This window comes from Sus scrofa, chromosome 8 (assembly GCF_000003025.6).
Source record: "Sus scrofa isolate TJ Tabasco breed Duroc chromosome 8, Sscrofa11.1, whole genome shotgun sequence".
Classification (NCBI taxonomy): domain Eukaryota; kingdom Metazoa; phylum Chordata; class Mammalia; order Artiodactyla; family Suidae; genus Sus; species Sus scrofa.
This window is the reverse complement of record NC_010450.4, coordinates 67059036-67078746: the sequence shown is the minus strand read 5'-3', so window position 1 is coordinate 67078746 and position 19711 is coordinate 67059036. Positions and strand designations below refer to the sequence as shown.

General features: G+C 36.5%; 1 protein-coding gene across 1 annotated transcript; it reads right to left on the bottom strand.

The window, feature by feature from the left end:
- On the bottom strand, positions 10630 to 19463 carry ODAM (odontogenic, ameloblast asssociated). Its single transcript, NM_001078686.1, is given in 12 exon segments — positions 10630 to 10969; positions 12183 to 12241; positions 12463 to 12621; positions 13050 to 13121; positions 13766 to 13813; positions 14729 to 14833; positions 17265 to 17312; positions 17732 to 17776; positions 17779 to 17958; positions 18534 to 18581; positions 19277 to 19318; positions 19410 to 19463. Coding segments are annotated over 11 exon segments (828 nt in total). The 5' UTR covers positions 19461 to 19463; the 3' UTR covers positions 10630 to 10969; positions 12183 to 12211.

The following is a 19711-nucleotide window of genomic DNA, read 5'->3' as shown; positions in this document are numbered from 1 at the left end:
GTGGTGTAGGCTGGCAACTCTAGCTGCGATTCAACACCTAGCCTGGGAATTTCCTATGCTGCAGGTGTGGCTATTTAAAAAAAAAAAAAGACAGACTTTTAATTTTATATACTTTAGTAACTGTGTGTTCAAAAAGATCATGCATTTTCTTTTTTACATTTTATTTGGGCAAAGGAAGCTTTAGATCACCCAACACTTATCTTTCCTTTGACTTTTGTTCTGTCCAGGCTCTTGGTGGATTGGATGCTGCCTGCCCATGCTGGACAGGGCCATCTCTACTGAGTCCACTGAGTCAAATGTTAGTCTCATTAGGAAATACTTTCACAGACACACTCAGAAAGAATGTCTAATCTAGACACTCTGCTGCGAGTCAAATTGATCATACAAAAAATGATACCCATACTCAAAAATAAAATCAGTCAATAGAAACAGACCCACAATTTACTGGAATGAACAGATAAGAATTTTAAAATAAGTAGGATTAAATATGTTGAATGCTTTTTAGTATCATGATTAATATATTGAGTACAATGTTAGAAAATTTCTGGAAAGATAAGAAAATTGTTAATAAATCAAATGGAAATCCCAGCACTTAAATTTTCAAAATCTTGAAATAAAAAACTCATTGGATGAGATTATCAGTAGAAACAAATTGGATATAAGAAAAGTTCAGTGAATTTGAAGTCAATAGAAATGTTCCAAACTGAACCACTCAAAAAAAAGTTTAACAAAGGCTCAATGGCCGAGGGGTAATATCAAATAATCTAACACCCTAGTTACTGGAGTTCCTGAAAGAGAGAAGAGAGAAAATGGAAAATAAAAATAGTCAAAGAAGTATTGAGAACATTTTCAACACTTGGTCAAAAACCAATGTTAAATCCAGGAAATTCAGTGTACAATGAGTTGGATTATTATAAAGATGATCACACTTTTGTCTATTACAGTCAGTCAGCTAATACCAAAGATACAGAGAAAGTCTCATAAGCAACTCAGGAAAAAAAAGATTTATATTATAAAAAAAGACTTATATTATTTATATTTAGTACATATAAGTGTATTTTTTCTTTATAAATCAGTAGGCTTATGTAGAAATAAAATATGTGAAAACATTAGCACAAAGAACAGTAGGGGAGATAAATGGAGAGTAGGGGAGATTAATGTAAAATAATCTTGTTATGTGTAAGAGATAGGATAATAATTCTAAATAGACCAGATAAATTAAGGATATATAGTATGATTTTCATGGAAACACAAAATGGTATATATCTATTAGCTAAGTATTCTATAAAGGAAAGAGAAAGGAAGGATACATGTTTAATTCAAGAAGGGAAGGAGGGAACTAAAAACACAGAAAACAAATACAGAACAAAAAGGCAAGTGGGTGGATTTAAACCCAACCATACCAATAATCATACCATATTTAAATAGACTAAAATTTCAATTAAAAGACAAATACTGAGGGGTTCCCATTGTAGCTCAGCAGATTAAGAATCTGACTAGTATCCATGAAGATTCCAGTTCAATCCCTGGCCTTGCTCAGTGGGTTAAGGATCTGGTGCTGCTGTGGCTGTGGTGTGGGCTGGTAGCTAAGGCTCTGATTCAACCCTCGCCCAGGAACTATCATATGCTCCAGGTTACACCTTAAAAAGAAAATTTTTTATTTTATTTTTTTGTCTTTTGTCTTTTCAGGGCCACACCCATGGCATATGGAGGCTCCCAGGCTAGGGGTCGAATCAGAGCTATAGCTGCCAGCCTATACCACAGCCATAGCAACGCCAGATCTGAACCCTGTCTGTGACCTACACCACAGTGCATAGCAATGCCGGATCCTTAATCCACTGAGCAAGGCCAGGGATGAATCCTCAATTTCATGGTTCCTAGGCAGATTTGTTTCTGCTGCACCATGATGGGAACTCCTAAAAAAAAGAAAAGAAAAAAAAAAAGAAAGAAAGAAAAAAGAAAATTTAAAAAAGACAAATGTTGAAACTGGATAAAAAAGCAATAACCAATTATATACTCTTTATAAGACACGCACTTTAAATATAAAGCCAAATTGAAAGAAAAAGATGGTAAAAAGCAAAAGATTTATACAATGTGAAGAGAAACATGAGTAAGATAAAGATCAAAGAGGAAATCAATAAAATAGAGATTCAAAAAACAATAGAAAAAAATCAATAAAACCAAGACCTGGTTCTTTGAAAAGGTAAACAAAATTGACAAACCTCTGGCTAGACTCACTATGAAGAGGAGAGAAAGAACCCAAATAAAATAAGAAATGAAAAAGGAGAAATCATAATGGATACTGCAGAAATACAAAAAACCCGAGAATACTATGAACAATTATATGCCAACAAATTTGACAATCCAGAAGAATGGACAACTTTCTAGAGTCTTACAGCCTGCCAAAACTGAATCAAGAAGAAATAGACCAACTGAACAGACTGATCACTAGAAATTAAATTGAATACATCATAAAAACACTCCCTACAAATAAAAGTCTAGGACCAGATGGCTTCACAGGTGAATTCTACCAAACATACAAAGAGGAACTGGTGCCCATCATCCTTAAACTTTTTCAAAAGGTTGAAGAAGAAGGAGCACTCCCAAAGACATTCTATGACACCACCATCACCCTAATTCCAAAACCAGACAAAGATATCACCAAAAAAACTATCGGCCAATATCTTTGATGAATATAGATGCAAAAATTCTCAACAAAATTTTAGCCAACCGAATCCAACAACATATCAAAAAGATCATACACCATGAACAGGTGGGATTCATCCCAGGTTCACAAGGATCGTTCAACATATGCAAATCAATTAACGTCATACACCACCTTAACAACAGAAAAGTCAAAAACCACATGATCATCTCAATAGATGCAAAAAAAGCATTTGATAAAGTCCAACATCCATTCATGATAAAAACTCTCACCAAAGTGGGTATAGACGGAATATTCCTTAACATAATCAAAGCCATTTATGACAAACCCACAGCCAATACGATACTCAATGAAGAAAAGCTGAAAGCCTTTGCACTAAAATCTGGAACAAGACAGAGATGACCACTCTCACCACTGCTATTCACCATAGTTTTGGAAGTCCTAGCCACAGCAATCAGATAAACAAAAGAAATAAAAGGCATCCATATAGGAAGAGAAATGATAAAACTGTCACTGTATGCAGTCAACATGATACTATACACAGAAAACCTTAAGGACTCAACCCAGAAACTACTTGAACTGATCAACAAATTCAGCAAAGTAGCAGGATTGACATTTAGAAATCAGTCACATTTCTGTATTCTAACAATGAAGTATTAGAAAAGGAATACAAAAATACCTTTTAAAATTGGATCACAAAAAATCAAATACCTGGGAATACACCTGACCAAGGAGGTAAAGGACTTATATGCTGAAAACTATAAAACTTTAATCAAGGAAATTAAAGAAAATGTAAGGAAATGGAAAGATATTCCATGTTCCTGGATTGGAAAAATTAATATTGTAAAAATGGCCATACTACCCAAAGCAATCTATAGATTCAATGCAATCCCTATTAAATTACCCATGACATTTTTCACAGAACTAGAACAAACAATCCAAACATTTATATGGAACCACAAAAGACTCAGAATTGCCAAAGCAATCCTGAGAAACAAAAACCAAGCAGGAGGCATAACCTTTCAGACTTCAGGCAATATTACAAAGCCACAGTCATCAAAACAGTGTGGTACTGGTACCAAAACAGACCTACAGCCCAATGGAACAGAATAGAGAACGCAGAAATAAACTCTGACACCTATGGTCAATTAATCTTCAACACAGGAGGCAAGAATATAAAATGGGAAAAAGAGTCTATTCAGCTGGTATTGCTGGGAAACCTGGACAGCTGTATGCAAATCAGTGAAACTAGAACACACCCTCACGCCATGCATGAAAATAAACTCAAAATGGCTGAAATACTTAAATATAAGACATGACACCATCAAACTCCTGGAAGAGAACACAGGCAAAACATTCTCTGACATCAACATCATGAATATTTTCTCAGGTCAGTCTCCCAAAGCAACAGAAATAAGAGCAAAAATAAACCAATGGGACCTCATCAAACTGACAAGCTTTTGCACAGCAAAGGAAACCAGAAAGAAAACAAAAAAACAACTTACAGAATGGGAGAAAATAGTTTCAAATGATGCAACTGACAAGGGCCTAATCTCTAGAATATACAAACAACTTATACAACTCAACAGGAAAAAAACCAGCACCCCAATTGAAAAATGGGCAAAAGACCTGAATAAACATTTCTCCAAGGAAGATGTACAGATGGCTAACAAGCACATGAAAAAATGCTCAACATCCCTAATTAGTAGAGAAATGCAAATCAAAACTCCCAGGAGATACTACCTCACACCAGTCAGAATGGCCATCATTAATAAGTCCACAAATAACAAATGCTGGAGGGGGTGTGGAGAAAAGGGAACCCTCCTGCACTGTTGGTGGGAATGTAAGCAGATACAACCACTATGGAGAGCAGTATGGAGGTACCTTAGAAATCTATACATAGAACTACCATATGATCCTGCAATCCCACTCCTGGGCATATATCCGGACAAAATGTTCCTTAAAAAAGATACATGCACCCGCATGTTCATTGCAGCTCTTTTCACAATAGCCAAGACATGGAAGCAACCTAAATGTCCATCGACAGATGACTGGATTAGGAAGATGAGGTATATATACACAATGGAATACTACTCAGTCATAAAAAGAATGACATAATGCCATCTGTAGCAACATGGATGGAACTAGAGACTCATACTGAGTGAAATAAGTCAGAAAGAGAAAGACAAATACCATATGATATCACTCATATCTGGTATCTAATATACAGCACAAATGAACCTTTCCACAGAAAAGATAATCAAGAACTTGGAGAATAGACTTGTGGTTGCTCAGGGGGAGGGGGAGAGTGGAGGGATTGGGAGCTTGGGGTTAACGGATGCAAACTATTGCTCTTGTAATGGATTTACTTTGAAATCCTGCTGTGTAGCACTGAGAACTATGTCTAGATATTTACAATGCAGCATGACAATGGGAGTAAAAATTATGTATACATGTATGTGTAACTGGGTCCCCATGCTGTACACTGGGGGGGGGGAAGTGTGTTGGGGGAAATAACAGAAAATAAATTTTAAAAAATAAATATTTAAAAATAGAAAAGGATGGTAAACCTATGTCATGTAAATACTAAGCAGAAGAGGCTTACATGTGTCCATTAATATTAGACAAAGTATGGTTCAAATCATGGCATGTTAGGAGTTCCCTCATGGCTCAGCGAGTTAAGGATCTGGCGTTGTCACTGCTGTGGCTCTGGTTACAGCTGTAGCATGGGTTCAACCCCGGCACAGGAACTTCCACATGCCATGGTCGTGGCCAAAAAAACCCCAAGGCATATTATTTGAGATAAGTTAGGGTCATGTCCTACTAATTAACAGGCCAATCTTCAAGAAAATATGAGTCTCAGATGTGTATGCACTTAAAATCAGATCTTCGAAATAGATGAAATAAATATTGACAGAAGTAGGGGAGAATAAATGAATCAACAATCACAGTTACAGGTTTTCACATTTGTTTTTAACTGACAAAATAGAGGAAATTTGAATGACACAATTAAATTGATCTAATGGATATTTGTAGAACATGGGCACCAGCAACTTTAGAATATACATTGCTTTTAAAGTGATCAGGGAGTTCCCGTTGTGGTGCAGCAGAAACAAATCTGACTAGGAGCCATGAGGTTGTGGGTTCGATCCATGGCCTTACTCAGTGGGTTAAGGATCTGGCATTGCATGAGCTGTGGTGTAGGTCGCAGGCGAAGCTTGGATCCTGCATTGCTGTGGCTGTGGTGTAGACCAGCAGCTGTAACTCCAATTCAACCCCTCGCCTGGGAACTTCCATGTGCTGTGGGTGTGGCCCTCAAAAGAAAAACACAAAAATAAAAATAAAGTGAGCAGGAAATAGTCATCAAGATGGAACAAAGCCTGAGCCATAGACTAGTATCAGTAACTTCCAAAGGAATACAGTGATGTAGAATATGTTCTCATATGATAGAGAATATGATTTAAATGGGCTTAATTACAAATTGGTAGCAGTAACATACGTTGAAAACCCCTAAACATTTAGAGATTTATCAGCACGTTTCTTACTAACCCATGAGTTGAAAAAGAAAGGAATAATTAGACTTTTTTTTTTTTTTTTTTTTAGCTTTTAAAGGCTTATATTAAAATAGAAGAAGTGGGAGTTCCCTGGTAGCTCAGCAAGTTAAGGATCCCACATTGTCACTGCTGTGGCTTGAGTCACTGCTGTAGTATGGGGTTCAGTCTCTGGCCTGAGAACTTCTACATGCTGTGGGCATAGCTGAAAAAAAAAGTGTTTGGAATCAATGAGCTAAGCAGTGGGTTGGAAAGTTCTAGACTTAAGGGTCACATCTACCCCCTCCCCTTTTTATTAAATAAAGTTTTACTGGAAAGCAGCCATACCCATTCTTTGACATACTATCTGGGGCTGCTTTCACTGTACAACACCTGAGTTAGGTAGTTGCAACAGACTGTATGGATCACAGAGCCAAAAATATTTACTGTCTGCCCCTTTCAAAAAAAAGTTTGCTGACTTCTATTACATATATTTGCCTTAAAAAAAACTAGAAAAGAAGTGCAATTTAAACACAAAGTACATAGAGTAAAGAAAAAATGGAAATCAAATATGTAGAAAACTCAGCAAAAAATTTACTGAAGTCAAACTTTTTTTAAAGTGTAATGTAGAATTGATGGACTCCTTTATCAGACAATTAAAGACAATTCTAAATGTTGGCCAGAAGGACGAGGAACTAGAAATGGGACACATTGCTGGTCAGAGTATAAAATGCTACAGCCGCATGGGAAACTACTTAGCAGTTACATATAATAAACCTACCCTATGATTTATCTCCACTTCATGGTATTTACTCAAAAGAAATGAAAACATTAGTTTACAAAAGGCTGGTACAAGAATATTTGTGGCAGCTTTATGCCTAATGGTCAATAATTAGAAACAACTAAATGTTCTTCAATAGAAAAGTGGATAAAGAAACTGTGGTACATTCATACAATGTAACATACAACCTAAGCCATAACATGGAGTAAAAGAAACTGACACAAAATAATCCATAGTGTATGATTTAATGTATATAAAGTCCTAGAATAGGAAAAATTAATACGCGTTGAAATTTTATGTTTCTTTTTCCTTTTTTTTCTTTTTTTTTCTTCTTTTTTTAATGGCTGCACCTATGGCATATGTAAGTTCCCAGGCCTGGGGTTGAATCTGAGCTGCTGCTGCCAGCCTGCACCAAAGCCACAGCAACACAGATCTGAGCTGCGCCTGCGACCTCACAGCTTGCAGCAATGCTGGATCTGTACCCTTAACCCACTGAGCAAGGCCAGGGATTGAATTCACATCCTCACAGAGAAAATGTTGGGTCCTTAACCTGCTGAGCCACAATGGGAACTGAGAAATTTTATTTTTTAAAGTAGTGGCTTGGCATGAAAATAAGGAGACAAGATTGACTGGAAAAGTGAAGGAGGATTGAGTGGTATAAGTGTTCTGTATCTTGATAGGAGTGGTGATTATAAGGTATATACGTTTATACGTATATGTGCATATATATGTATATGTAAATTTGAAGTAGATTCATCAAACTACACACTTAAACTACACATTTGAAAGTGTTGCTAGACTATGATGATGGATTGTACATGCTGGACTGGAGGTGAGATCATGCATGAATTCTATACAGCAGTTTCGAACTAAGGCTATTATAATACATTTCGATAGGAAGCACCCAGTGGAGAAGGGTGGTAGGGAAAATTTTGAGGCTAAAGTGAAGATTATCAAATATATGCAAAGCTGATTCTAGAGAAATTACTCTACATAGAATTTTTCCTGGTCAAATTTGTTCAGAATTGACTGTTTTTCGGCTTTGCCTTTCTTCACTGGCCTGGGATGGGGAGATTGGGATGCCAGGGGTAAAACAAACAGACCCATAAAACATAGTTCTCTGCCTGTATCCCAGTGAAATTTCCATTAACTCTGAACTCTTGTCTTTCTAACTTTGGTAACAAAAACTACAGAATTTAAAAGCTTTTATAAAATAGTGTGAAAATATAGAATATTTCATTGATAGTGACTAGAGTTTTCAAACAAAGGTTTTGCCCGAGAATACCTTACCAAAACTTAACATCTTCAAATTAAGATCTTCCTGAAACAGATTGGATTCTGAACAGTCTGAGATTTGGGAAATGATTTTTAAGCTGAGTCACTAAATTGGATTTGGTAAAGCCATCTGTGCAAATAAGGTCCTTCCTTTTAGGAGTTCTCGTCATGGCACAGAGGAAACGAATCCAACTAGGAACCATGAGGTTTCAGGTTCAATCCCTGGCCTTGCTCAGTGGGTTAAGGATCTGGTGTTGCCATGAGCTGTGGTGTAGGTCGCAGATGTGGCTCGGCATTGCTGTGGCTCTGGCGTAGGCTGGCAACTATAGCTCTCATTAGACCCCTAGCCTGGGAACCTCCATATGCCTCAGGTGTGGCCTTAAAAAGACACACACACACACAAAAGAATAAGGTCCTTTTAATATTGCCAGCAACAAAGAAAGAAATTTGGCATGCTTAGCTTAATATTAATGTTTTATCAAAATATTCATTCTTGAATTAGTTTCTCAATGTTTATCATTGCATCATTTTATTTATGTAGAACCTGTCCATTTTATGACTTTATATGTTAATATTGTATTTATATTATCTGTGTAATTTTCAAAGCATTTATTACTGTAACCCCTGATATTGCCAAGCTCTTGATGATTAGAGCATGATTCTTAGAGTTTGGCAGCTTTCCCTGAGCTCTGCTTCTCTTCAGTGTACCCTCAGATAGAACAGCTATGTTGTGCCCATCTTTCTTCTTCAGTCTCTGACCATCCCCTTTCTCCTCCTCCTCCAATAGAGAAGTAGAGTACTTGCTGTGTTCAAGAATATTTTCTAAATGCTCAGCATGCATTACCTTGGACAATTTTTCAGTGACCTCATGAACTTTTGGAATTTGGGGACATAAAGTTCCTAAGTGCTGAATACCTGCGATTTATCAGACATCAGGTTCTTTGACTACCTATGTCATGTCTGTTATTGAGAGATCTGTCAATTATGCAGAATTGCTTTCATTCAACTCACCAATTTAGGAGGAAAAGGATAAAGTATAAGATTAGGGTAGAATAGGTGATTTTTGGGTTACTCTTCTGTAGGGTAAGTAGCAGATTCCAGAGTCAGAACGTTACTAAATTGTGGAAAAAGATATGATTGTAGGATTTGTGATCAACTTTAAAGTCTAAAATATTAACCAGATATGTCTGAAACCACCTATTACATAATCATTTCTTTATTTACTCATTCATTAACTCATTCATTTTTCTGTTTACACATCAACACACATCTACATACAAATATGTGAAGTATATTGAATATGATTTTCTCTGTTTTCACAGAATTTTATCCAAAATTCTGGCTAAAATTTTAGCCGAAAGATACAAAGCTGAAAAAAAATAAGAAAAACTTCCATAGTCACAAGTGAAAAGGGGAATATTAACATTTTCTGAGTACAGCTGACTCTTAAACAAGATGGGAGTTAGGAGCAAAGACTTAAAATCTGTGTATAAAGTTACAGTCGGAGATTTTCCATTGTGGCTCAGTGGAAGTGAATCTGACTAGCACCCATGAGGATGCAGGCTCAGTTCCTGGCCTTGCTTAGTGGGTTAAGGATCTGGTGTTGTCATGAGCTGTGGTCGCAGACGCAGCTTGGATCTGCCTTTGCTGTGGCTGTGGCATAGGCTGGCAGCTGTAGATCCTATTTGACCCCTAGTCTGGGAACTTGCATATGCTATGGATGCAACCCTAAAAAGACAATAAATAAATAAATAATTAATTAATTTACAGTTGGCACTCTGTCTCCATGGTTACATATTCAAAGATTCAACCAATTGCAGATTGTATAGTATGGTTGTAGGAATTTATTGAAAAAAATCTGGGTGTAACTGGACCCCCACAGTTCAAACTCATGTTGTTCAAGTGTCAGCTGTACTTTGTATGATCCAGGTATCTTAACATGTGCTATTTATGCTGTCCTTTCAGAAATTTTGAAAAGATAGATATAGTTGTCTTTTGAAAAGATAGACACAGTTATCTTTGTTTTACACCTGTGAAAACTCAGACTCAGCTGGCGACTTGCTGATAGGTCAAAGCCAGATGGAAGGCACATCTAATGAAATCCAAAATCAATGCCCTATTTTGTATAGGATGTTGCCTCAAACCAGTATTCATCTTTCTGGAGATGCATCCATTTAAGTGATGACAGCTTTCTCTCCATGTAGCTGTGTCAAATTGGGTTCATGCACTTTATGATATCTGCCACCAAATAATTTTGATTTTAATGGGGAATGCATCAGAAGAAATCTAGCTGAATGGGCCTGGGGGGAATAATGAGGTGATGTGTCAAAGTTAAGCACATACTTTAGTTCATCAGTCTCAGTCATCATACTCATAAATCCAAAGACAGGTTACCTTTATTTTCACTGATGCCACTATTTTCCAGAGCCTTCATTTATTAATGTAATTGTACAATTGATTCAGTGAAAATAGCTTTATCTTGTTGTTACTTTTCAGATCATGCAATGAGAGGATATTTGAAAAGAAATACAATTTTGTAAAGATAAGGCTAATTAAATCGTTGCATTACTTTTCTATGACATTAAAGAGAATAATACTATTTTTAAGTAAAAATAAATTCAGGAGAAGATCCAAAACGTATTTTCCAAAGAACTGACATTAACATTGAGGAAGCAAATAGCCTAACATAATATGCAAGGTACAGCTGCATCTTTTTCTCTGAAAAATAAAATAGAATAGCATTTTAATACCATGAGATCATTTTCTTAAAATTTCCTAGATATTTTGTAAATTGCTTAACAATAAATGGAAAACTACTTCTTCTGGCATTGGTGCCCACAGAGTAAAGGTCGTATATACCGAAATCACTTTTTTTTATTAAATTGACTTGCGTGGTACAAAATACTTTATTATAGAAGAGACTTTTCTAAAGAATCCTCACATTATTCACTTCTGGTTGTATTTTTAGACTTTTTTTAAAATCTGAAGAATGCTAAATATTCATTTTCATAGAAGCAGAAATCAGAAGAGTCTCATAGGCAGCAGAAAGGAGATTTCAAGAATCTTTGCCTTTTAATTTTCCCTTTCAGGCCAAATTGTTTGCTTTTTAGTGCGTACTTTTTTACTTTTTGGAGCCATCTCAACCTACTCAATCAAACATCCACTAGCTTCATAGCCAAAAAAGCCCATTAGGACAGCAATCAATATAAAATCATGACATTTTAAATTTCCATGTGATTGTACAATTTTTAAAAATCTCTTTGAGGCTTTATTTCATTCCAAACTAGTACAGATACGGGCATTATTATAACTTTAAAAAAATTTATTTTATTATTATTATTATTATTTTGTCTTTTTGTCTTTTCTAGGGCCACACCTATGGCATATGGAGGTTCCCAGGCTAGGGGTCTAATTGGAGCTGTAGCCACCAGCCTACACCAGAGCCACAGCAACGCGGGATCCGAGCTGCCTCTGCGACCTACACCACAGCTCATGGCAACGCTGGATCCTTAACCCACTCAGCAAGGCCAGGGATCAAACCCACAACCTCATGGTTCCTAGTCGGATTCGTTAACCACTGAGCCACGACGGGAACTCCAGCATTATTATAACTTTAAACTTGCAAAGTAAAGTGGTGATTTGGGTGAACTTTGTATATACTGTCTATAGAACATCTTTTACATGGACCTAGTATATTTACTATTTGTGTTTTCAGTTAATGCCAAGTTTATGGCATAGGTTTATGGCAGGTTTATAGACATGATCCTCAAAGATTTATTTTAATTTTTTAAAAATTGCTAGAGTATCATAATTATTGTTAACTTCATAGGAAAATACATGCACTAACTTTTTTTTCATTTTTATTAGTTATGTAATCATTATTTTTTTTTCTTTAAGTTTAGGTATATCATTGTACTTGAAAAATACCTACCCCAAATTCTGAATGATTAGGATAATGCCTTACGGTTCCTTTAGGCTATCAGTCTTGGCCTAGGGACAAAAGGACATTCATAAAAAGCTCTTGTTAAATCAAAATTAAATTATGTTTCAGAAAATTGATAATCAGTAAGCAATTATTGGTCTTCTTATTCAAGGTTAAGACCGTATATTCTATTATATCATTAACTCCATGAATGAGGCCTATAAGTTAAGCACTAACCTTATATTTTCTATTAGACATCAATTTCTTACTAAAATGAATCTTTGATTACCTTCTTTTCCATGACCTTTGGGGTAATAGTTGGGTCTACAGTAGAAGTGAAAACATTTGTTGTGCTGGGTTTTTGTGAAGTTGAAGGAATGAAAATTCCTCCATTGCTGTGCTTAAACTGTATCATTTCTTTCTGAAAATACGGTAACACTTCTGCTGTCTGTAGAGGATGAGAAAGAAACAAAGTGGTTACAGGTTCAAGCTTGAGGTCAAAATTGTAAAGCATATAAAGCGATAGGATTGAGATTCAAGGCAAGGACTTAATTTGAGAAGCAAGTACCTTTATTAATTTTCTCAATTATAATCCATCCCTTAGAAAGACTGTGAATATATACCAGCAAATATGGATGTCTCTTAATACCTGATTTTAAATGAGTGTACCTGAGGAGAGTGTCAGGCATATAGCTCCTCAATAAATATTTGATGAACTGGAGTGAATTGAATCTTGAGTGAAAAAGATTACAAGGGAAGGGGTAATAATTGTTGATGGAATAAAAATAACATTTCCTTTAAAAGGAACAATAGCAGGGACCTGTGGGCTGTCAGTTGCTGATTTCCAGTAGCTAGCAGTGCAGTAGAGAAACTTACCATCACAGCAGTTTCAGGAGCTGTGCCTAGGAAGGGATCAAAGACTGGTTGCTGCTGTCCTCCTGGCATAACCTGAACAATTAAAATATCTAAATTATTAAACTATAACATAAGTTGTTTTGCACCTATGGCAGTTAAACCCTTCCCAGCTTCTTCAGCAGTGTCTTAAAAATGAAAATAATAATTTAGATTTGAGAAATAGATAAGCAGCTCCCGACATTGAGAACCTGGCCTGACCCCCCAGTTCTCTGCTTCTGTGTTGTCAGGAGCTGGCCTGACATTCTCTGCTGGGCCCTGGTGTTCTATTGCACATTAGCAATCCTACAGAACACCAGCCTCAAACAGGATTGCCTCCGAGCACGATGACGTGCAATCAAAATACCACTTTGTACTCTTGTCTAGAGCAAGGTCTCTGTGCAAGGTGTGAAAATGCCAGGCAACCGTAGGTCCTGGCTACTCTGAAGAATTCCTGCCTCTTTACCCATCACAGCCTTTGCCTCACTCTGTTTTTCTTAGCTGTCTAGGTAAGAATCCGTAAGTTATCCAATCATAGGACAATCCTCTCTTCTTGAGAACACTCAATTCAAAATGAGCCATCACTCCTTGAACCTTCCCTTAAACCACCTGACACAAGCCCAGGCCCTGTGAGAAGTCATTCCAATACTTGCTGTTAAGTTATTATTATGTTTTTTAATGAAAAGCATGCATTCACTTACAGGTTCTACTTGTTGTGGAACATATCCAAGTTCAGTATAGAATGGCATCTGTCAGAATTTTGAAAAAGACATTAGATTTGTTCTGATGATTTTTATCATGTGATCAATGATTACTTTCAATTATTTGTTTTCATATTTAACTAAATACTTTTTGAAGGTTCTATGTCCTAGGTGGTAAAAATTACTGTTAAATTACCAGGCATCCTTTTAACACTATATGGTTTCTAGGTTAAAACTCCTCCCTTTCTCTTTAAATTAATGTGACTTAATTGAAAGTACGTCTACCCATCATTTAAAGCATAGTTTTCAGTTTTCTCTAATTGGTTTAGCAAGTTTTATTTTTTTGAGTTTTACTTTATTTTTTATTTTGGCTATGCCTTTGGCATGCAGAAGTTCCTGGACCAGGGATCAAACCTCTGTCACAACATTGACAACACTAGGCCACCAGGGAACTCTCTTTTTTGGGGGGCAAGTTTTAAGTGATGAAAAATTAAGAAAATTTCCATTCTAACTAAACTCTAGTTATGTTTGAGCCATCTGAATTTGTATTATAATTCTACAAATTTATTGCAAGTTATTTAATTGTAGCTCAAGATCTAGTGATTACAAGTATCTTTTATCATGGTAGCTATTTAAAAAAAATAATAACCATGCATAGGTATGACAAAAGGGATGCTGGTAGATTTTTAAAAGTTAGAAAACTTCATTTTCCAGGATGATTCACCTTTGGGCCTCCAATTTGACTGAAGGCTGTTCACTGACTTTTCTTAAAAATTCAGCCTTGGGGGATATTTACAAATTAGTAACACATTAAAAGAAAGCACTCTATCCTTTTATGACCACCAATACAAGCTGTTCAGTTTTTGCACCAAGTATAATCAGATAGTCTCTTCTCTAAAAATTTACCTTATCTTTTCTATTCTAGGTGCAACCAGTCAGATTAAATTCAAACACTTGTAGTACCTGTTCCTCAAAGAGCTGCTGTCCTGTTTGCGGAGGTGACTGTGCAGCTGTTTGCTGAGCTTGTTCCCAGGGTAGGAGCATGTAAACTGGATAATATTGGAGCATCTATGTGTAAACATTAAAGCACAGAAGAGCTTTCTTTAGGTCAGTGCGGGCCTTTTTTTAAAAAAAAAAAAAAAAACAACAACTAACTTCTAGTGTCAACATTATTAAAGCTGATTTATATTTAGCAGTTTTATGAACAAAGAACAGTCCTTGCCCAACTTTAAAAAAACTTCCATTGCACCCAACACTGGACTTTGCTCAAGGTTGCTTGGTCAAATATTCCAGGAAGTAGTGAATTCAGCTAAAACCAGTAGTGAATTCAACTAAAACTAAAAAGGGCACCTTGGACTTTATATACAAACTTATACGTAAATTACTTTGAAAATATGTAAGAGGAGGAGAGCCTGTGCAGAAGAGAACCTGTGTAGGAAGAGAGCCCCAATATTTTTTGAAACTCTTCATTCTGTAGGACAAGGTATTAGAAATTCTGTCATGATGAACTAACAGTGAAAAATGTTTTATTGGAGTTCCCGTCGTGGCGCAGTGGTTAACAATCCGACTAGGAACCATGAGGTTGCGGGTTCGGTCCCTGCCTTTGCTCAGTGGGTTAACGATCCGGCGTTGCCGTGAGCTGTGGTGTAAGTTGCAGACGTGGCTCGATCCCGCGTTGCTGTGGCTCTGGCGTAGGCCGGTGGCTACAGCTCTGATTCAACCCCTAGCCTGGGAACCTCCATATGCCGCGGGAGCGGCCCAAGAAATAGCAACAACAACAACAACAAAAAAGACAAAAAAAAAAAATGTTTTACCTTTAGTAATTACCATTTTATTAAAACAAACCAGGAGTTCCCATTGTGGCTCAGTGGTTAACGAATCCGACTAGGAACCATGAGGTTGTGGGTTCGATCCCTGACCTTGCTCAGTGGGTTAAGGATCTGGCATTGCTGTGAGCTGTGGTGGAGGTCGCAGATGCGGCTCAGATCCCAAGTTGCTGTGTGCTGTGGCTCTGGCGTAGGCCAGCAGCTACAGCTCCGATTCGACCCTAGCCTGGGAGCCTCCATATGCCACGGGAGTGGCTCAAGAAATGGCAAAAAGACAAAATAAATAAATAAATAAATAAATAAAACAATCCATATGCATTGTAGAATATTTGGAAAATCCAGAAATAGACAAGGAACAAGTAGAATCACCTGAATTTCCCTAGCCACATTATCATGTATTGGCTTCTACTTATATCTGTGTGTTTCTATATGCATATATGTTTATAGAAAATGGGAATCATTGTACATGTATAGAGTTTCATATTCTCTTTTGTTTCCTTGTATAATTAAATATGAGATTATATAGAATATAAGAGTTAAAAAACCATAACCATGGTTTGAAAAGAGGTATATTTTGTGCAGTGGTTCTTAATTATGGCTAAGAATCAAAACCACCAATGGAACTTTTTAACAGATAATCATATTTGTGATCTACTCATGGGGTTTTGATTCATAGGGTATGGGCAGGGTCCAGGCATTTGTAATTTTCAAAATCATCACCAGAGATTCAAATGCAAAGCCAAGGTGGAGAGCTACTGGTTTAGTGGTTAAAGGAATGGTCAAGAATTATATTCTAACTCAACAATTATTTTCATTAGGGTTGGGAACTTGATCTTTTTAAGACTCAGTTTCTTGATCTTTAAGATGAAGTAATTCACTTGTCAGGTATCTAACTCTCTAAATGCTATGGCATAGAATGAGATAATGTCTAGAGATACTTTGTTTTGTAATTGGGTGGAGAAAATCACATAATTATGGATTACACTAGAGCCAAGTGGTATAACTTTTTAATGAAATGGTCAATATTCTGGTGAATAATAAAATTTATCTATACCCTAATTTTTCTGAAACCAGGTTATTATAAAATTAATTAGCCTAATGTTGAGAGGGTTTTCTATACTACTTTAATGACTCTAATAGCTTGCATTCATTTTTTTAAAGATTCTCTTATTGGATGGAAATCATCACCATTTGATGGTGATATGGAGTTAAATTGAAAACATACAAAAACCTGGAAGTGTTTTGAGAAAAATTTTATAACTCTCTTAATCATATCATATTTCATCAATTTAATGTATCTTCCTCTGAGACAGAATTTAGGGTTGGGCAAAGTTAGCCCATCATATTTCTCCAGAGTTGTTCTCAATGTCAGCACTTTACGTGCAGAGGATGAAGATGCTATCTAGGGCTTGGTGAGCTCCTTAAGTCCCAACTCAGGAATGTCCTGGAAACTCGGGCTTCTTGGACAGTCTCAGCTAGCCTTTCTTTAGAAGCTATTAAGTGAGCCTAACATTAACAAACTGATGCCAGATGGTGGTATCCAGACAGTAATAGCCTTGTATGGATAATATACAAATATGAAATATAAAGAGTTGCAAATACAAAAGAAAGCATTCGGCAGCGAGTATATACAGCCATCTCTATATGGAAATGATGGTATTCTTTTCATTTACCTGTCCTTGCTCTGGAGGCATTTTGAAGGAGAGCAAAGAGGGCATAACCTGCCAAAAAAAAGAATTATAAAGAAGTTATACTTGACTTTTTAATTTAATATTCCAAAGCTGTTTTCTTTAGACCTAGCCATATAATTTATATTAGCAGTCTTCTATGATGACAAAATGTCATCTATGATCGGTACCAACATTAATGCAATTTACCCTTTTTTTTTAAAGATGAAATTTCCCTGGTTATCTTTTCCAAGACATATTTCAACACCTTGGTTTTGTGACTATGATCCCAAAATAGAAAATTTAAATGACACTTTTCATGTCAAAAATCAGAAAGCATTTCCAGTGATGGCAGAAACATATTATGCGAAAGAATTCTTGCTCAATAACTCCTGTCTTATTTTAAAATGAATTCATATTCGTTTTCACATTCTCTCTCCTCGGGGTAACAAGATGGAAGAGATCCGACTTACGTAATTAGGGCCCTGTTGGGTCTGTGGTGATGTCTGAGGCTGTGAGGGTCCAGCTGTCTTGCCTCAGTGACTTGAGCAAAGCTGACCTGTCCTGGGAAGGCTCTCTGGTTTGGGACCAGTCCAGCAAACCAGTCTAGATTTGCCAAAGAGAATTGGGAGAGTCCTGGGATTTGAGCCTGCTGCTGCCTCTGCTGTAGAATCACAGGGAAAGGGGGTATCCATGGGCCCTGGGAGGATACAAAAGGAAGGAAGGAGGCATTTCTCTTTCTTTTCAGAAAGAATTTAAAAGCAGTCCTGAGCAAGAAAGACACAAAATGTAAACAATCTCTATATTTCCATTACTGTTAGAAAAAAGGACAGCACCCTGGCACATTATGAGTCCTGCAAACAGCATGAACGATGCTAAATTCCCAATGGTCATAATGAGAAATGTGGGGCAGAATGAAATGGATAAGGGGTACAGTTTCTACAGATGCCAGACTGGTTTCGGTTTTGTTTGTTTTTTTCTTTAAACCAACTAGCTGAGTATGACTTTGTGTAAAATGGTTAATTTACCTATCTCAGAGTTGTGAGAATCTGTGCCTGGCATATACTAAGTTCTCAATAAATAAATTTTAATCAGATTAGAGTTTTTAACTTTAATCTTTAAACAAATGATCATTAGAACTTTGGGACAAGTTCATAACTTTAAGAGTTGAGATTTCAGAAGTGGAAATAGAAAACATTTTGTTCTCATACCAAGTACCCCGGGAAATGAACAGTAGAAAAACATTCTTGAAATAATTACTGAGGTCGAGGTTACCTGTAGCTGCAATGGTTGAAGCTGAGCATTATTAAGATTCAGAAGTAACTAAAGAAAGAAAGATAACATGAAAACATGATGACTACACATGTTAAAACTATTAAGAATGATGTTTACTACAAATACAGAACAAGTCAGAGCTGGCTGCTGATGGTTTCCTGTTTCAGGTGAGATTTTTTTCTCACTAAGCTTATACTGAATTACAGTGATTAGAGGTTAGGATTTAACTACCTCTCCCACGCTGTATATAAAATTGCACAACTTTAGCCCATCTCAGTGGTTTACTTAGTCATTTTATTTATATATTTATGTATTTATTTGTGGCCACATATGTGAGAGGTAGAAGTTCCCAGGCTAAGGATCAAACCCACACCACAGCAGTGACCTGAGCCACTGCAGTGACAAGGCTGGATCCTTAACCCACTGTGCCACACAGGAACTCCAGTCATTTTATGCTCTTAAACACCTATGTACACCATATTAGGTGCTGTTAGAATGAAAAGTATACAAGGATCTGTCTCTTATAAAGAACTTGCAATCAAGCAAGGGAGGCAAAATAATATTCTAGAAACAACTTGGCATACAAAACAAACAAGAACTTTGGAAATGCCTTCCAATATAAAGAGCTAGTAGGTAGAATTGCATGATAAATCAACAAAAGGCTTTTATCTCTTCCCTACTGTGTTTCCAGAAAACAAACAAATAAAAAAGCTAGGTGACATTATTTAAGTATCTAAACTAACCTCATTGCTGTTGCTTGCAGACATAAGGCGCTGTGGAATAAGCTAAGCAAACAAACAGAAACAGAAATGGTCAAAGGAGGGATTTGTTAGGCGTTTTGCACAATGATTTCAATTGTATCATGAGTTCACTTACCGGAGCTGACATTGTGGCTCCCAGTATCCCAAGAAGGATCATAGTTTTCATTTTCAGATGAAACATCTAAAAGATAAGTTGTGAACCTTAACTTTAAAAAAAAACTTTCTACGTAAAAACCATAACAATAATTACTTGGTATTGTTCAATCAGAAGAGTAGTTGGGTGAATTCTACAGTCTTTACTTATGGGATTTAAAGTAAAAAGGTACATTTATTCATATCTGTAACAGAACTCATTCTTTTTCTCAGAGCAGCTGTTTATAAAAACTGAAATCGTTTCCTTGTCCTTTTAGCTTGCCC